This window comes from Chionomys nivalis, chromosome 11 (genome assembly GCF_950005125.1).
Source record: "Chionomys nivalis chromosome 11, mChiNiv1.1, whole genome shotgun sequence".
In the NCBI taxonomy this organism is placed as follows: domain Eukaryota; kingdom Metazoa; phylum Chordata; class Mammalia; order Rodentia; family Cricetidae; genus Chionomys; species Chionomys nivalis.
The window spans coordinates 48,652,311-48,670,790 of NC_080096.1; the positions used below are offsets into that span (position 1 = coordinate 48,652,311).

Here is an 18,480-nt window from a genome sequence, read left to right on the forward strand (position 1 = left end):
GTGGAAGAAAACTGATCCCGAAAGCTGTCCTCCGATCTCCACATGCACAGCCATACTCATATGCACAATTACAGAACATATTAAAAAATTTATCCTGGCACTCAGGAGGCAAAGGCAGGTAAGTCTCTGAGTTCAAGGTCAGGGCTACACAGGTAAACCCTGTCTCAAAAAACAAAAATAAAAATATTGTACTCTTAGCTGGGCATAGTGGCACATACCTTTAATCCCAGCACTTAAGAGGCTGAGGCAGGGAGATTTCTAAGGGTTCAAGGCCAGCCTGGTCTACATAGTGAATTCTAGGACAGTTAGAGCTACATAGTGAGACCCTGTGGGGGCAGGGAGGATTTTTTTTTCTTTTGACAAAACTGAGAGCATTGCCTTTTTAAACTTTCAAACTCAGGTCTTATATTCCATAAGTCAGTCGTGTAGACATAAATCAGGAGACGGTGAAAAGGGATCAGCAATTCAAGGTTAGCCTCTACAGTTTTAGGCTAGCTGGAGCTACATAAGATCCACTCTCAAATGAATATCCCCTCCTCCATAGAAAACAAGCAAAAATCCAGACAAGTAGATCTGAAAGAAAGTGCAATAAGGAAAAGGAACGCAAGCATCCATTCACTCATCTGCCTTACCAGGGTCCCCTTGTATGCCTAGAACGTTAGAGGAATCACTGTAAAGACCCAACTTAAAATCTCTCCTGTTTCCAGCCTCAACTTCACCATGTGATGCAAAAAAATCTGAGCTATGGAGAATAAGACTTTAACACACAACACACATCCCTCCACCAAAGAGCTTTATTCCCCAGTATGACTGTTAGTGTAAAGCTCACCTAGCATGCACACAAAAGCCCTGAGTTTCAGTCAGGCATGATAGCTCATGTCTGTAACCCCACAACTGAGGAGGTGGAAGCGCGAGGTTCACAAGTCCCAGGTCATCCTTGGCTACAAAGCGAGCTTGAGGGCAGCCTGGACCATATGAGACCCTGCTTCAAAAAAGTGAAAATGAAAAATCCCATCATACAACTGGTGAGCCATATACTCTCTGAACACACACAAGGATGTGTGACTTTCTAGAGAGCAGTCTAGTGACAGTATTCTATGAACCGGAGACCCCGCAGTTACAAGAACTAACACGCAGGCCTGGAATGAACAAGAAAGCGATCATGTGACTAATCTTAATGACAGACACTAAAGCAACTCTGGTGACAGGGGCCAGACATCCAAAACACAAAGTGTCCACCCAGTATTAATGACCATATACTTGAGAATGTGTCAGGGCTACATAACAAGACTTTGTCTCAAAACAGAAAATTTGAAATACAACAGAAATTTTATTGCCATGTTTGATGGCTGCCGATGAGAGTTTTCTAGCAGCTTCTGCTTCCATGTGGATTCACTGGGGAAATGTAGCCAATGCTTTACTGGCCAAATCTAATAACTGGCGAAGGGAAGCCTAATGGCCTGCTGGCACCATAAACTCATACCTCACCTAAATTACTTCCTGTTCTTCTAAATACATCTCATAATCATTCTTTCATTTTTCTCATAAAACTGTAAGATTCTTTGTGAAACATAGGACTAATATCCACAGTGTACGATAAAACGAACAGATCATAAAAGCAATCATAAAGATGCCAGCCATTTTAAGCAGCTGATTCAAGTTATAAATTTAAAGGCAAGCTTTCACCCTCCTAATGTTTTTCTGCCTATTGTTGACCTAAATGTCTTCAACATGATCTGAGTGTCTGTTAATTGTAACTGAAGTCTGTGTACAGTTCTTAATTGTTCTTATAGCTTAAAACGCTTTAAAAATTGATTGATTGCCCTAATAGGAAAAAAAGACAGGAAGAAAACAATAGAAGCAGCCTGTGTCTTCTTTGACTCTCTCCTGTCATTTTGAATTATAGTGCTAGGAGTGTAACGTGAAATGAAACATACCATTACTTCATAATCTGGGCCCAGTAGGTTTTCCCATCTGGATTTCAGCTCATTTTCTGGAGCGCCTGGGCTTTTCTCTGGATATACATCTATAAGACAAAGAGCAGTGAAGCTGCTGTAAGCCAAACATATTAACTAACAAATTCTTTAATAACAGCTCAGCTTCAGTAGGAAAAGAGGAAATGAGTAAAAAGGAAAATGTATTAATTTAAATCTACCTGGTAATATAGATCAAAGTGACTTATGAGAATAATACAAAATGGTAAAGCCACCTGTGACAAACTTGTGAAGGAACTTTTGTTCAGAAATATCTTAAAGGGTAGAGGAAGTGGTGAAGTACAAGTGAATGTATAGTTTCTATGTAGTTTCCTACATAAGTTTAGTTTTATGCAGCTCTTACAGAGAGTTGTATCATTCCCTCTCTATACTGGGAATGTAAATGCCTACGGAGCTAGCACTGTGATCAATAAGGCAGAGTGGCATGACCCAGCCAGGCTTCCGTAAGCCAGGATGGACACAAAGGCTAAAATCTGAATTTCATCAGATAGAAACGTTAATTTTACACCAGTCTTTTGCTGCTGCTTAATTATTAGGATATTTGTACCTTTTTAATGCTCTCGATTTAATGGTGCCATTATCGCACAAGTGAGATCATTTTATAAGCACAGACATATTTGAAGTGCCAGGCCTACTCTCCGTATAATCTTCCCCAGACTCTCAGAGTAGCTAGCAGTCTGAAGAATGCCGGCAGATAAAAGTCAAAGTACTGAAACTGTCACTGCACTTACATCCATACCAACAGCAGAGAATAAAAAGGTTCCACGTTTTTTAAGTTCTTCACGTCACAGAACGCTTATCACAAGTGACATAGCCATCTGCCTACCGTCAAATGTAACATGCAGCATCAGCTCTTTTCATCTCCAGAGCAGCTCTTTGGCTGCACAGAACGCTTAATTACATACTACAAATCATTAAGTTAAATAGACTTACTTCAGAATCAGAGACTAAGACTAATGAACACTAAAGAACTTAAATTACTCCATTTACAAAAGAACATCCAGGAAATAACTATATTAACTGATATGCTAGATTACATTTAATCAAAGATCATATTAAAACAAGTATCAAAATCGTTCTGGTGGCATCACTCCTGTGAACATTTCCTTAAGAAATTCTGAATTTTTACCGTTTCTCTTCTTTCTTTTCTTTTCTTTCTTTCTTTTTCTCTATTAGTTTACTAGTGTTGGGTAGGGGGCAGGAGGAAGAGTCTACAAGCCACAGCACAGACGTGGACATCAGAGAACAACTTGTGTGGAGGTGGCTTTTTCCTTCGACCTTACGCTAGTTATAGGAACTGACCTGGGGTTTTTGGGCTTACTGCAAGTACCTTTACGCACTGAACCACCTTTCCAGTCCCTTTACCAAATTCTTTAAATAGTTCAACAATTTACCTGTTCAGTGTCTTCCAGGTGCAGTTTCATATCTGCTAAATGAATCTGAACAAAATCTACAATGTATTGAGGGAATTCTAAGCGTACAAACATGGTAGTCAGAAGACAGAAAGTTCACCCAAGTAAAAGAAGATGCTGATGATCTAATCCCTTGAGGCCATTTTTACCTTTCAGGTAAACAATGAAAGTACAGACAGCTATGCATTTTAAAGCACAGCTCAGAGGACTATGGCCAGAAGAAGGTGGTTAATCTCCGTGCAGCAGCAGCAGCAACAACAACAAAAAAAGCTGCACAAGAGAATAATCATTTCGTGAGACAGAGACTAAGGTCACAGCGGCCAGGAGAGTCAGGCATACTTGTGAACTGAAATTATACCCATGCATGAAAATATAGTGAAATTTATTTTTAAAACCCAAGTACATGCTGGGTGTGGTAATGTGAACCTTTAACCCCAACACTTGGAAGGCAGCAGCAGGCAGATCTCTGTAAGGTTGAAACCAGCCTGGGGTCTGCACAGCAAATTCCAGGTTGCGAGGGCTACATGGTGAGACCCTATCTCAAAATAAAAAAATAAAAATATTTTTAAAAATGAACAACAACAAAAAGGCATGGGTACAGCATAGGGAAGTGGAGACAGAAACACTGCTAAGTTCTAGGCTAGCCTGAGCTATACAGTAATACCTTTTCTCAAAAATCAAACAAAATAATGACAATAGCAATGAGACACCATTTCTAAAACTACTTCTAATTTCAATTTTATCCAATTTTCACCTAGTTCTTTGATATTCATCTGAGGTCAACTAAATCCAAACAGTAACAATTAATTGTACTCTAGTTGGATCCAAAAGGATAGCTTCTAAATCTTTATCTTGAGTGAGGTATTACTAATACTTTCCTTAGGGCTATCTTTATATATATGCCAAAAGTCAGATTCTCTGGAACATGGATGGTGCTAAATATTGTAAGGAGTTTCCCTCAGCTGGCAAAGCTTTCCTTGAGTATCTCTGTAGAAGGAACCGAGCTATGTAACTCAGTATGATTGCAGAACGCAGTCCCAATAACAGCTGACGTGTCAAAATTGGAAACATCCCTAGAAAAATATCCCACCTTAAATCTCTAAGATGTCTCTACAGCATGAGCTTCCATGAGATAGACTGCTTTCATATAGACCTCTAAATCCTACCTCTTATTGGGATATTTGTAGCTTCACTAAGCCTTTGGTGTAATACTGCTGCCTTTACTGCATAGGTTTGAGTCTGTTTCTGCAGATGCCACACCATATTAACTATCGAGAAGAAATAGTTAATAAACAAAACAGTTGAGTACTCCAAAGAAAAGGCTTTTGGCCTACCTGGTTTTTCTAAGGCTTGTATGTTGTTGTTTTTTAGATTATCCAGTCTTTCTCCAATTTCCTCTGCTTCTGTACCCACATTAGTTTCTGTTTCCAGGGATTCAGTTAGGGCTGGTACTTTAGGCGGTTCTGCACCAGTTCCTAAAATAAGAATTGCTGGCTTGAATCACTAGTCCTGCGGGGGAAGTAGGGCGGCACATTCAAATGAGCTTATTTCACTCCCACTCACCCTTTGCAGTACCTCACTGCAGGTAACTCCTATAATACTAAAGTTTTCTGTTAAGTAACTCTAAAAAATAGCTTGATAGTATTCAAAAAATGAGGAAATACAGAAAATAAAAGTGAAAAGCAAGGTTAAGTCCATTACAAAAGTGGAATGGATTTCTTACAATACAGTTTTAGAAGAAAAAAGAAAGAAAGAAGAAAAAGAAAGCAACAACAATGAGAAGGCTGTATGTGCTTGCTGTTGTGGACAGGTACTGAGCAACATGTGTGAATAGGCTGGACCAACCATCAAACACATGTGGAAAGCCAAAACAGCAACCTCAGAGACCATGAGGGGGAGAACTCCCGTGGGTGCAGATGGCTCCTCTCCTTTTCTTCAGATGAGACAAAGTTAAGCGTTACCAGCAAGTCACTTAGTATCTCTAAACAGAAGAAACACAGCACAAGTGACAATTTGGAGGGTTTTTCTTTCTTTCTTTTTTCTTCTTTTTCTTTTTGGTTTTTCAGGACAGAATTTCTCTGTAGCTTTGGAGCCTGTCCTGGAACTAGGTCTTGTAGACCAGGCTGGCCTTGAACTCACAGAGATTCACCTACCTCCGCCACCACCACTCGGCTGGAGGATTTCATTTTATTAAAAGTAATTCCTCATCATTTTAAAAGAATTTTTAAAATATTAATATATATTTTAAATGTATACGAGTGTTTTGCCTTCAGGTGCACATAAATACATTAAGTATGGGGCCTGCTGACGAGGGTGTCAGATCCCTTGGAATCCGAATTAATGGTTGGTTATGAGCCTTCATGAGGGTACTGCAAACAAAATCTGGACCCTCTAAGAGCAGCAAATGTTCTTAACCACTGAGCCATGGCTCCAGTTCTTTGTAAGAGAATTTTTATTAAAAGTACCAGGCTACAAAGAAATAATCAAAAGTCAGGTTGTGGCATTCAGTGTCTAGTAGACAAATTTCTTCAGAAAAAAAACATAGAGCAGGGATGAGGGACTTCCATATTCAGAAGCCATACAGTCACAACACAAGGGATGCATGATTTAGGAAGGATTTTAAGGGATGAGTAAGGAAGAAAATATAGAAAGAAAAAATACAAAAGATATTATAGGGTAACTGGGAAATGTGTATGTGTTACCTGTCTCTCTCTTTCTTGATGTGCACACATATGTGTATGCTGGCGTGCATGCACAGAGACCTGAGGAGACCTTCAAGTGTCCGCGTCACTCTCCACCTTATTTTTTTTGAGATGGGATCTCTCTTTGAACCTGGAGCTAGGCTGGCAGTCAGCAAACCCCAGCACTCCTCCTGCCTCCGGCCCTCACAGTGTTGGGTTTATAGGAGCAATGACAGCCATGCTCAGCTTTTGCACAGATTCTGAGCATTTGAATTCAGGTCTTCGTTTTACAAAGCAAGCATTCTTACCTTCTTATCCACAAAGCAATCTCCCCGGCACTACAAACTGAAAAATCATATATATACAAATTATCTGATATTTAACATTAGTAGTACTTCTCTTTTGTTGTGATAATAGCATGATTGCTTAAGAAAATATCCATTATTTTCATGATGCTGACACCATTCACTCTTAAGTGGTTTAGAAGGAATATGGGGAGATGGTGACTGTCAGATCAAAGTGGAAAGTAACTGGGTGTTCGTTCTGTTCTGTTTTTCTATATGCTTGATATGTTTGGGATTTTTGTTTTTGTTTTTGTTTTTGAATTTTTGTTTCTGTTTTTTCAAGACAGGGTTTCTCTGTAACTTTGGAACCTGTCCTGGAACTAGCTCTTGTAAACTAGGCTGGCCTTGAACTCACAGAGATCTGCCTACCTCTATCTACCAAGTGCTGGAATTAAAGGTGTGCGCCACCACCGCCTGGCTTGCTTGAAATGTTTTAACAACAAAAGATTTCAAACACACAACCAATTAAACTCCTATCACTGTAACGTGAGACTTTAAAACCACTCACATAGTATTTTTCTAGATCATTAATCAACTGATGCCATAAAGAAATGCATACATAGTACTAGGATAAGAAATGCCAATCATTAATTGAGGCATTGTTTGTTATAATAACCAAGATAAGAAAACAGCTTCAGTGAACACTTAGCATAAATACATAGATAAAATGTGTATATACGAAAATAATTCATATTATTGATTCTTTAAAAAGGAAATCTAGCCAGTTGTTAAAGCCTAGATGAGCCTGGAGGACACTGTGAAGTAAAGTTAGCTCAGCAGAGAAGGATAAATATTGCAGGGCTCTACCTACTTGAGCTATCTGCATAGTCAAACTCAAATGGCAGCTGACAAGAGGAGAGAGTTAATGACATGAAGTTTCAATCACAGAAGATGGGGAAGGTCTACGGATAAGCTAGTCAATAATGTGCACAAAGTTAACAACAGAGATTTTTTTTTTTAATCTTTAAAGCAGGATTGCATTATGCAGCCCTTGCTGGTCTAGAACTTGCTATGTTCTAGACCAAGCTGGCCTTGAACTCATAGCAATCCACCTGCCTTTCCAAGTGCTGAGACAGAAGGTATGGCCCCCACAAACAAAGAGAAGGTGAATCTAAAGTGTGAACTGATGGGATTTAGAACCAATCAGAAAGGAATCTCTGGTCATTCCTGTGACAGCTCATCTAGATTAGGGTGACTGAGGGTGACCTCACTCCACCTGATGAGATCCTGAACCAAACAAAAGGAGAAAGTATGTCGAATATTGACATCCTTCACCCTGTTTCCTAACTAGAGATGCTCTGTGACTAGCTAATGTCTCACTCCTGTGGCCATATCTTCCCTGCCATGACGAACAGTGTCAGTTGAACTATAGGCCAGAACTAATCCTTCCTTCCTTTCTTAAAATGTTTCTTGGTATGTATTTGGTCATGGCAATGAGAAAAGCAATTAATATAATAACTTTTTTCATTTTAGATTTATTTATTTTATTTTATGTGTATGATTATTTTGACCGTGTACATGCCTGGTACCTGGAGAGATCAGAAAAGAACATTTTGATCCCTTGGAACTTAAGTTTATTTGCTTGGGGGGGGGGTGTTGCTGTTGTTTTGTTTTATTGGGTTCTTTGTTTTGTTTTTGTTATTTATTTTAGACGTCCTCACTATTTAGCCCTTACTGATCTGGAACTTACTATGTACATCAGGGAGGTCAGGGTGGACTTGACTCACAGAGATTTGCCTCTCTCTCTCTCTCCTCAGTATTGGGATTAAAGATATGCATCCCCACCAAACCTGGTGAAACTGATATTAATAATAGTTTTTTTTTAAGTGCCAATCAGAGGAGCCGGAAAAATGCTCAGTAGTCTAGAGCACTGGCTGCTCTTCCAGAGGACCTGGGTTCCATTCCAAGCACCCACATGGCAGCTAAAAACTGTAACTCCACTCCCGAGGGATCTGATGCCCTCTTCTGGCCTTCACAGGCATCAGGCACACATATGGGATACAGAATGCTACAAACAAAAAAAAAACTAATGCAAATTAACAGAATATTTTTTAAATTATAAAATGACAATCAGAGCTCCCGAGAAATACAGACATGTACCATGAGAACTTTAGTAACATATCATAGTGTGATTGTGTGCTAAAGACCCAAATACTGGCCAGCAAGAAGGCTCAGACAGTAAAGGCTCATGCTGCCAACACAGATGATCTTAGCTCAATCTCCAGAACCCATATGGTAGAGAGAGAAAACTGTCTCCTAAAAGGTGTCCTCTGATATTCACAAATTATATATTTTTACACAATGAAGACTTTCTATTTTAAAATCTTATCGACAAGAAAAATACCATTTAATAAAAATGTTCTTGATAAAAATTTCTATTTTATCTTTTCACCATGCTTCAAAGGACAATTCAAGAGAAAAATAGAGTAAAACACATCATAAAAACAATCTGGGACCTGAAGCTTGAGAAATATCAAGGTGTAAGCAAATGACGGATCCTAGATCAAACAGTGATTTCCGTCTCCTTTCGAGGCAATCAGTGCTTGCATCCTGTCATTTGGGCTGGTGCAGCCCAGCAGGTCAGGGAAAAGACTGCAAAGGAGACCAGCTGACTCATTTCCCCATCACGCCATTACACATTTCCTACTTAGTCTTCCAGACTATACCTTTGCCATTCTACCAAACTCAGCTCCATGGAGAGAGGGGTGGGAGCAGAACTTACCTCTGTCTAAAGGCTGTTCAAATGGAGAATCAGATGAAGATGCTTTCCTGCGAACTAGGGTTAGGTGCACCACCTGCCCTGCATTTCGTAATACTTCAACAACATCCTGGTTGGCAAAACCCTGAATATTCACACCGTCCACCTAAGACATCAAGAGAAAAAACAGAGTTTCAAGCAAACCATCACCATTTTTGTTTTGTGTTTTGAAAAAAGGTCTCACTATGTAGCAAAGAGAGACCAACTCAGTACAGAGCCCAAGCTGGCCTCAGATTCAGTATTTCTCTTGCCTCAGCCTCTTGAGCGCTGGCTAGAGGTGTCCGAGTCATCATGCCTATCAACTATTCCCATTTTTAACTTTGGCAGTGCTGAATAAAATGGGGTAACTAATTTTTCTTCCCAAATACTTTATGCAGTATCAGAAAGTATTTTTGAATAAAAATATAAAATTAGTTATGTTGACAGATTTACATGCAAATAAGAAAATAAATTCCAACACACATACACACACACACATATATTGTTTGTTTGTTTTTTGGGTTTTTGTTTTGTTTTGTTTTTCAAGACAGGGTTTCTCTGTAGCTTTGGAGCCTTTCCTGGAACTTGCTCTGTAGAACACGCTGGCCTTGAACTCAGAGATCCACATGTCTCTACCCATGAGTTCTGTGTACCCAACGACACATACAGACTCTTAAAGAGTACTTTATAGAGAATATAGAAACATCTTTCAGATACATTTCTATGCATACATTTATTTAAGTGTGTAATTTTCCCCACCAATATGTTTAGTAGGATGTTTCCTCTTTGATAGGAATAAATCATATTGAGAGCCTAAAATCATATAAGAGTCTGAATCGAATATGATTTCACTGCACTAGTAAAGCTAATTTTTTAATACCTTATGAGCTGGGCATGATGGAGCACGTGTTTAATCCCAGCACTTGAGAGGCAGGTGGACCTCTAAATTCAAGGACAGCCAGGTCTACAAACTGAGCTCTAGGCCAGCCAAGGCTATATAGTGAGATCCTGTGCCAAAAAACAACAAACCTTAAAATTAAATAAAAGTAAAATTACAAAATTAAACTGTGCCATCTTCTTCTCTTGCATATGAAGACCAATCATCCTCCCTCCATCGTGATTCAAATGTACAAGAGAAAGCCATTACTTACAGCCACTATTTTGTCATTCACTTGAATTTGGCCATTGTGGTATGCAGCACTGTCTGGTATTATACTTTTCACATAAATCCCTGAAGCTTCCCCTGAAAGTGCACAGACATACAGAAAAAAAGGAAGAAAGCTAAAATTAGGACCTGATTGCAAAATTCTTATCAAGAGGTTAATTAGCTAAAGAGGCTGACTAGAGACTTCATAAATACTATTTTGAACACATGCAGGGAAATTGATGGATTATTTCAAACTGTCACCATCACAAGTGACCTGAATTCAAAATGATTTGACTGATGACTACCCTTCTGGAGAAATAATCAGTAATGGAACCTTGATGAATGCATTTCTCTCTAAGCTGGGATTCTGGGGAGCTAGGACAAACCCTGGTCTAACTCTACTTGAACTGCTAACTCGGCGCAAGCTCTCATCATTTTTCATTAGCATCAAGACAAGAGTCACACATATCCCTCCTGTATTTAAGTTGAGTGCTGATGTGTATCATCCAGATACAAAGAAAACCACATGTGGTCCTTTAAAAAAGCTAGAATGGGGCCAGCAAGATGGCCTGGCACCCTGAGCTCAATCCTAGGAGCACACATAAAGGTGGAAATAATCAGCTTCACAAAATGGCCCTGTGACCTTTACAGGAACCCCAGGACAGGCACACACATCCCTATACACATAGAATAATAATTTTAAAAAATAGAATGAACTCAGCAGCATAAAATAATCCTCATACTATAAAATTAAATATTTAACAACAAACAGCTATAAAAATTATAAACATATAAAAAGTAACATTCCCAAGAGAAAGAACTACAAGGAAAATGGTTTAAGTATAAAACTGTATCTCTTAATGGTTTTACTGAGCTCCCACTGCTAGCATAATTATATAAACTTTATTGAATCATATCCCAGATCGTCCATATCAGGAAAAATAATTTATACTTCTGCAGATGGCCATGGGGGTATACAGCAGGTAACAAATAGCATTCAGCAGGTTGACCCACCAGACAAATGACTCTCTGTTGGGGAGCCACACAAGGAAAAGTCCATGGGTCACTGGCGGTGGAAACCAGTTGCTACCATCTGTAATTTCTCTCATGTGCCACTTCATTTTTTCCCTAAAAACTGCTATGGGTATATTGCCATTGCTTGTATGTTTATCTCGTGAAAATATTCCAGCTATTGGGCACTCATATAACTGTGGATGGTCAGGAAGATGATTTCTACTTAATTGTATAATTATGATGAATAAATAGAACACTAGGATATTTTTCATTATTCAGACTGACACAGGAAAGTAATAGTTTTCTCAGTCACAAAGTCAAATACTTTTAGACTTCCAAACATATTCAAAACAATCCAGTTGCACCTGGAGACAAATACCTGGTTGCTCCTAGAGACAAATACACATGGACAAATTCCCAAATGTTGTTTATTGCTGATTCAAGGTCAGGCTAGAAGCAACATTAGTAGACATAACTTTCTCAGCAACTGACTTTTTGCATGTAGTTCTAGCCTCAGTTTATGTTATGGGCTCAAGGTTCAGTCTGAGAACCTGAACTATTTTTAGGCTATGTGCATGGCTGCTCAATGTGGCATCCCAAGCCTAAGAGAAACTTGTGTGACTTATCTTGTTCTTTGAGAATGGGCCAGGCCCTGAAAATGTAACATATAATTGTCCATAGTTTGGCTGAGGCTAGGAGGCTGTGTGGAGCTCTGAAGAAGGTGATGGGAGAAGAGGATGGAGAGATGTGCAGGCTGTGCAGTTAGAGAGAAGCTTCTGAGTAGAGCAATAAGAGGGATGTAGAGCTGATTAGGCTTCTGTGGAGAGCTATGTAGAGGAACAAGAGAGATGTTCAGAGGATTTTTTTCAAAATGAAGTAAGAGAAAGTTACCATCAGAAAGTGTGAGTTTGCTTATTTCTTCCCCTTAGACAGAAAAAGTCTAACCCTCAGATAGACAAGAACTTTTCCTAAGCCCTCACCATATCAGTGGAATTTTTTTTTTTTTTTTTTGCATAGCATGGGTGCTGACGAGAGGCTGGCCTCATCAGTTAGCCATATATTTCAATATCATCTTCCACATATTCCTTCTACAAGGCATGACACCCAGACTAACATTGCACCAAGTACCAAGAGCTTTCCTGACTCTACAGGTTTCTTCTTCCCTATCTAATTAATCCTCCTTCCCCATTACCCAAATGCTTCTTTCTCAAGTCTCCTCTCAACTTCAGTCTTGCATCTGCCATGCTAGAACAGTGCTTGCCTCTTTACTAAAACATGTATTTCCAGTTATCGTTAAACATTTAAAGGGTTTTACACTTTAATTACATTCCCTGAATAGATTCTTTGGTTTGTTTTGGTTTCTAAGATTAAGGTTCTCTGTGTTGCCAAAGCTGGCCTTAAACTTGTGAGCTCAAGCGACCCTTCCTACTCAGCTGCTGAAGTGACTAAGATTACAGGAGAATGCCAGCATGCCTGCTCAAACCCCAGCACAAAAATCAAAGACCAAAAATAAATGGAATAAAGTGTTTTTTAAAGCTGTTGACATTTCAAATGTCTCATTTTTTCTTGTCCTCTTAAAACAACCCAAGCCCACACGTTTTGAGAGTAAATACGTAAAAAGATTCTTCTTTGTACTCAATAACACAAACATCAAATTTTCTCTCATTCATTAATTTTTCCTTAGACACTGAGGCATAAGTTTAGGAACTCAGTCACCACTCAACTTTAACAAGATAAAAGACAGTGATAACAATTCAGTATGTTTTCTGCAACATTATTTTTTAAATACATACTTAGCTTTTAAAGGACTTATTTAAATTCTGAAGCTAAAAAGTGGCACGTAGAAGAATCAGAAGTTTTGAAGTTAGATATTTCATTAGGCTGAAATAGCACAAAGTGGTCTGACATGAATTTCATTCAGGCCTGTGAATACATTAGCACTCTTAATCTCTCCACCTGCTCCCATGCATGGTGACAATTTTTTTAGGGAAATAACTTTCTACTTGCTATTTTTCAGAAAAACTAAAATACTTCATAGCTAAATTCTCATGTAACTGCCAACTATTTTTAAAGGTTTATTTTTACTTAACTAGTAATTCTTCAATAACCAAGGGAAAACTAACAGTGAAAGTTACTGCTAACTTTCAGGTTACATTTGGGGAAAAAATTAGCCAGTTACTTGAATCATGTATTCTTGCAATGCACTCCCCTTATATGAAAGAAAATAGTTCTAATGAAATACTTTTCTATCTTATTTTTTTCATGATTAAACACAAATATATTTTGGGTATTCACAATATACAACATATACAGTGGTCAATTTACTTTATCCCAGACACAATACTGTATATCTTAACAGTCACACAATATTCAAAACAGAACTAGAGAAAAGTGAAGTTCCAATGTGAACTTCATGTGAACAAAATGAACTATACATTAAATTCCTTTGTTACTAACTATAAAGCCAGCTGTTAAACTATTGAGGCAAAATGTGACTCTAATCACTGAAAAGAAACTGCTTGCTATTATAGATTCATAGTTTTATTGTTTGAGTTTTAAATTAAATTCTGTGGGTACTTAATTTTATTATCTAGACATCTTAACATCCTTTATAATTATCCAAAATATGAAGTAGGAATGATTCATTTACCTGGATGAGCTCCTCCAACATAGCCAACAATTCTAATACCAAGACTCTGTCCATCTTTTTTAACAAGTTCAACATTGTAAGTTTCAAAAAGAGAACAGTCCTGCAGAGAAATAAAACACCCATTGTTACATTTTAAGTTGTATAAATGTATACATAATCAGTGTACTCAGTTTTTTTCTGAGACCGACTGAATTTTAAGAGGGTCCCCATGATTTCTCATCCCTGAACCTGCCCCTGTGAAGGGAGATTACTCAAGTGGGCCTAATCTAATCAAAGAAGCCCCTTAAAAGCAGAATTTTCTCCTGCTGCTAAGAGAGGGCAAAGAAAAAGATTTGAAACATACAAGATCAGCTTGTTGTTTGAAGGTGGAGGCGTCATACAAGAAAGCCGGGAATAAGAGGACCATAAGGGCTTGAAAGATGTTCTGGCTGGAGAGCAACAAAGAAAAGGCTCTCTGTCTTACAGCCAAGAACTGAATTCCTCCACCTGAATGAGTTCATCAGTCCAGGATATCAAGAAGGGAGCTCAGATAAATATCTCCATTTACCCTTCTAAGAATCTAGGCAGAAAACCCAGCTAAGCCCACTCTGATTCTGACTGATAGAACTGAAACTAACCAAAGGTATTGTCCTCAGTTGCTAAATCTGTAACTACTTATAACAATAGAAAATTAATACAGACATTTAGAAAAATCTGAAGCTGTATTTTCTGAAAGAATCACAAGCCTAACAAAAAATTTAGAAGCCAAGGGGAAGCTAGTTATTATATATGTTTTTTAAAACTGGCTCTAAAACTTTAATACTTATCATCTAAATATTTCTGCAAACGAATAAGGTATCTAAACACCAGCACTATTTTCAAGCCCAAACATCAGCATCAGAAACTAACCATACACATCAGAGAGTCTTGTAGACTGGATAAAAAAACTTCAGTGAGCATGAGTAAAGATGGGAACTGAAATCAATTAGCACCGCAACCTGGAGAAACTAAACAAAGTGCTAACATCATAGGTACAAAACTCCTGTTCGCTGGGCAGTGGTGGTGCACACCTTTAATCACAGCACAGAGGGGCAGAGGCAGGCAGATCTCAGTGAGTTTGAGGCCAGCCTGATATAAAAAGTAAGTTCCAGGACAGCCAAGACTGTTACAAAGAGAAACCCTGTCTTTAAAAACAAAAACAAAAATCAAAAAACAAAATTCCTTTTCATTTAGTTCCCAGGAAATGATTCTCTGAAGATAAGTGCTAGCCTTCTGCTTGTTCTAACAGAGTCTACTTCTCTTCCCACCACTTCATGCTTCTATTCATGGGGAGGTGAAACTGGGAGACAGTTCAGTCAGCAAGGCATTTGCTGTATAAATGTGAGGAACAAAGTTCAGAACCCTAGCAGCAGATGTTAAAAGCCAGGCATGGTTGCATATACCAACCAGTATTCTCAATACTGGGTAGACAGGATTCAGGGGCTTGCTGGCCATCCAGTTTGGTTGAAATGACAAGCTCAACTTTGTGAGAAGACTCTGTCTCAAAAGTAAGGTAGAGAGTAATAGTGGAATACAATGATTTCTGGCTTCAAGGCAAATATATGTGCATGTACTTGCACACATGCACGTATGCATGTACACACCACACCAAAAAGAGGAAGAGAGAGAAACAGACATGTCTAATATTCATCATGAGTTCTCCCTGCTTCAAATATGAGCACTGAAGTGTGACTTATACTACTGTGGTCACCCAGCTGAGAGAATTTCTCATCTTGCATTGAATCACAGGCAGCATTTGATATAAGAAGAATGGTTTTTATACTCACAGAACCAAGGGTCCTGTTGGCTATAGTAGGCAGGGCAACAGGTAAGGATACAGGTGTAGGAGGTGTCACTGCAATTTGACCAACAGGGTCTCTGGCCACCAGCATCCTCACTGAATTCCCACAGTTCCTTAGCACCTGAGCAACTTGTTCACTGGTCATCCCTTGCACATTTGTACCACCAATCTTCAAGATGTGGTCCCCTGTCTGTAGTCTCCCATCCTTTGATGCAAGAAAGAAAAAACAAATTATTCAGAGAAATCTATGATTTAGCTTAATTGCTTAATAAAAATACATCAGACTTTCATTTCTGGCAAAAAGACTGATGAAGCCACTTCAAATGCTGGACAAACCATTTCTAATGATCTACTCAGCTGACAAAAGATAAAGCAATTACTTGTAGAACACAAAGATGGAAGGGTCCAAAATGAAATGAGTATTCAGACCTCTAGAATGGGTCTCTGCTGGAGGGTTTTTAATGTACATCTAACAGCTTAGAGCCAGAATATAATGACCACATAGGTAAGAAAGAAATCAAAAGCTTAGGACATCCATGACAGTCAGAATGAAGGGTTCCAGCATAAAGTTGAAGAACCCCTAAGGCCAAAATGCTAAGCACCATGACTGGAGAACAGAAAATTGCCAGCATGGCTGGAAGTGGCAGAGAAAGGAGAACAGTAATGAGCATCTAGAAGGATAGACAGACAGATGGAGTCATTTTCTATGACTAGAAAGCAAACTCAGCAAACGACTGACATCAGGACCAGTTACATTTTTTAAGATCTTGCCAACTTCTATGCTTAAAATAGACTTAGGAGGAAACAACCCAAGCAGAGACAGCTAGAAGGCTCTAACAATGACCTCAAGATCACAGCAGTGTGGACAAATTAGTAGTTTCAAATTGAGAAGAGAGAGCTACAGGTATTTTCCAAGAATTGCCAATGGGATGACTGGTAACTTCTACATGAGATGTCAAAGAAGAGAAGGAACCAGAACCCCAACATTTTAGCCTATGCAACAAGAAAAAATAGACTTATCATGAACTGTACTAAAAAAGACTAAAGAATAACAAATGAGTAGGAATTGAAATGGGTACATGCAAGTGCATATTGTGTATATACTGCAACATGGAAAAGCTTATAAATCATGAAATATATACCAGTTAAAATTATTTTCTTTTTTTTTTTTTTTTTTTTTTTTTTTTGGTTTTTTTCGAGACAAGGTTTCTCTGTGGTTTTTGGAGCCTGTCCTGGAACTAGCTCTTGTAGACCAGGCTGGTCTCGAACTCACAGAGATCCTCCTGCCTCTGCCTCCCGAGTGCTGGGATTAAAGGCGTGCGCCACCACCGCCCGGTCCAGTTAAAATTATTTATAGAGTACCCTCTTTGTAAAAATTCTGATCCATCTGTATTTTGCCTGTTTGTTACATCTGAAAACCTGAATCCTATAAAATTACCTTTAGTATTGTATACTAAAGCTATCAAAATGTCAACAATGATGGTGTAAGAAGTATACATGCCAGCAAATTACCTTACATGTTAAAATAACTCCTATGGCAGGTAGTGGTAGCACATGCCTATGATCCCAGAATGTGGAGGCAGGAAAACTGAGGCCATCCTGAACCATATAAAGAATTTGAAAACTGCCTAGATTATATAGTGAGAAATTTTCTCAGAAAACCAAAAAGAAAGCTGATGGGGATGAGAGGGGTAATGTCTTTTAATCGTAGCTTGTGGATCTCTTTAAGTTCAAGGCCAGCCTGGTCTACATAGTAAGTGGCAAAATAGTCAGAGCTATACAGTGCAATGAAAGAAAGAAGAAAGAAGAGGAAAGGAGAGGAGAAGGGAGGGAAGGGGAGGGAAAAGGAGGGGAGGGGAGGATAGGAAAGGAAGAGGGGAAGATAGGAAAGGAGAAGAGTGAAAAGAGAAAAGAGAGAAAGAATTTCAGACAGCTAGAGCTACACAATATATTTCAAAAGAAAGAAAATCAAAAATAAAGGAGAAAGAAAAAGAGGGAAAGAATTAATCCAATCTTGTTCAAAGAGCAATTTAAATTTAAAATTAGAAAATTTAGGTTTAAAAGGTTGGCTGACCAGGCACAGTGGAACACACCTTTAATCCTAGAATTCAGGATGCAGAGACAGTCGGATCTCTGTGAATTCAAGACCAAGTCTAGTCCCCATAGGGAGGTACAGGCCAGTACTACACAGTGAGATACTGTCTTTCAAAAAAGAAAGAAAATGTTGACTGATATAGCCAAGTTCAAAAAGCTACTAAGTAGCAGTCCCAAAGTTCAATCCAAAACTGGTTTTCTGAATGTCTGGTTGTGGTGGTACAGGCCTATAATCCCAGCATATGGGAGGTAGAAGACGATGGTGTTCAAGGTCACTATGGGCTATAGATAAAGTTCTAAGTGTGTGTCTTAGAAGACGTAAAAGACTACAGGTCACTCTCTAATACACAAAGGATGCTAATATATAAGCTGTTTATTACTTATCTACTCACCAAGAAACTGTCAATTACTATCAAAAAATTTTAATAGAATGAACATGAAAAAAGATATTTGTAACTTGGAGTACAAAGAGCTTGAGTATAAAGCATTGAATGCTGGCTGGAAGAATTTGTTCTGAGCTTCATAATCATGCTTCCAGGTGGTATCATTTAGAAGTCATGCAAAAAATACTGAAGGAAGAAGTTTTAA

General features: G+C 38.6%; 1 protein-coding gene across 1 annotated transcript in view; it reads right to left on the reverse strand.

Moving 5' to 3' along the window:
• The window catches only part of Patj (PATJ crumbs cell polarity complex component), a 313,297-nt gene that overhangs the window by 262,295 nt on the left and 32,522 nt on the right, over positions 1 to 18,480 (reverse strand). Inside the window, exons 8-13 of the mRNA XM_057783541.1 lie at positions 15,785 to 16,003; positions 13,980 to 14,079; positions 10,320 to 10,411; positions 9,154 to 9,295; positions 4,741 to 4,881; positions 1,938 to 2,026 (exon numbers count right to left, since the gene is read on the reverse strand). Coding sequence (XP_057639524.1) covers positions 1,938 to 2,026; positions 4,741 to 4,881; positions 9,154 to 9,295; positions 10,320 to 10,411; positions 13,980 to 14,079; positions 15,785 to 16,003 — 783 coding nt within the window. The remainder of the gene's footprint in view (positions 1 to 1,937; positions 2,027 to 4,740; positions 4,882 to 9,153; positions 9,296 to 10,319; positions 10,412 to 13,979; positions 14,080 to 15,784; positions 16,004 to 18,480) is intronic.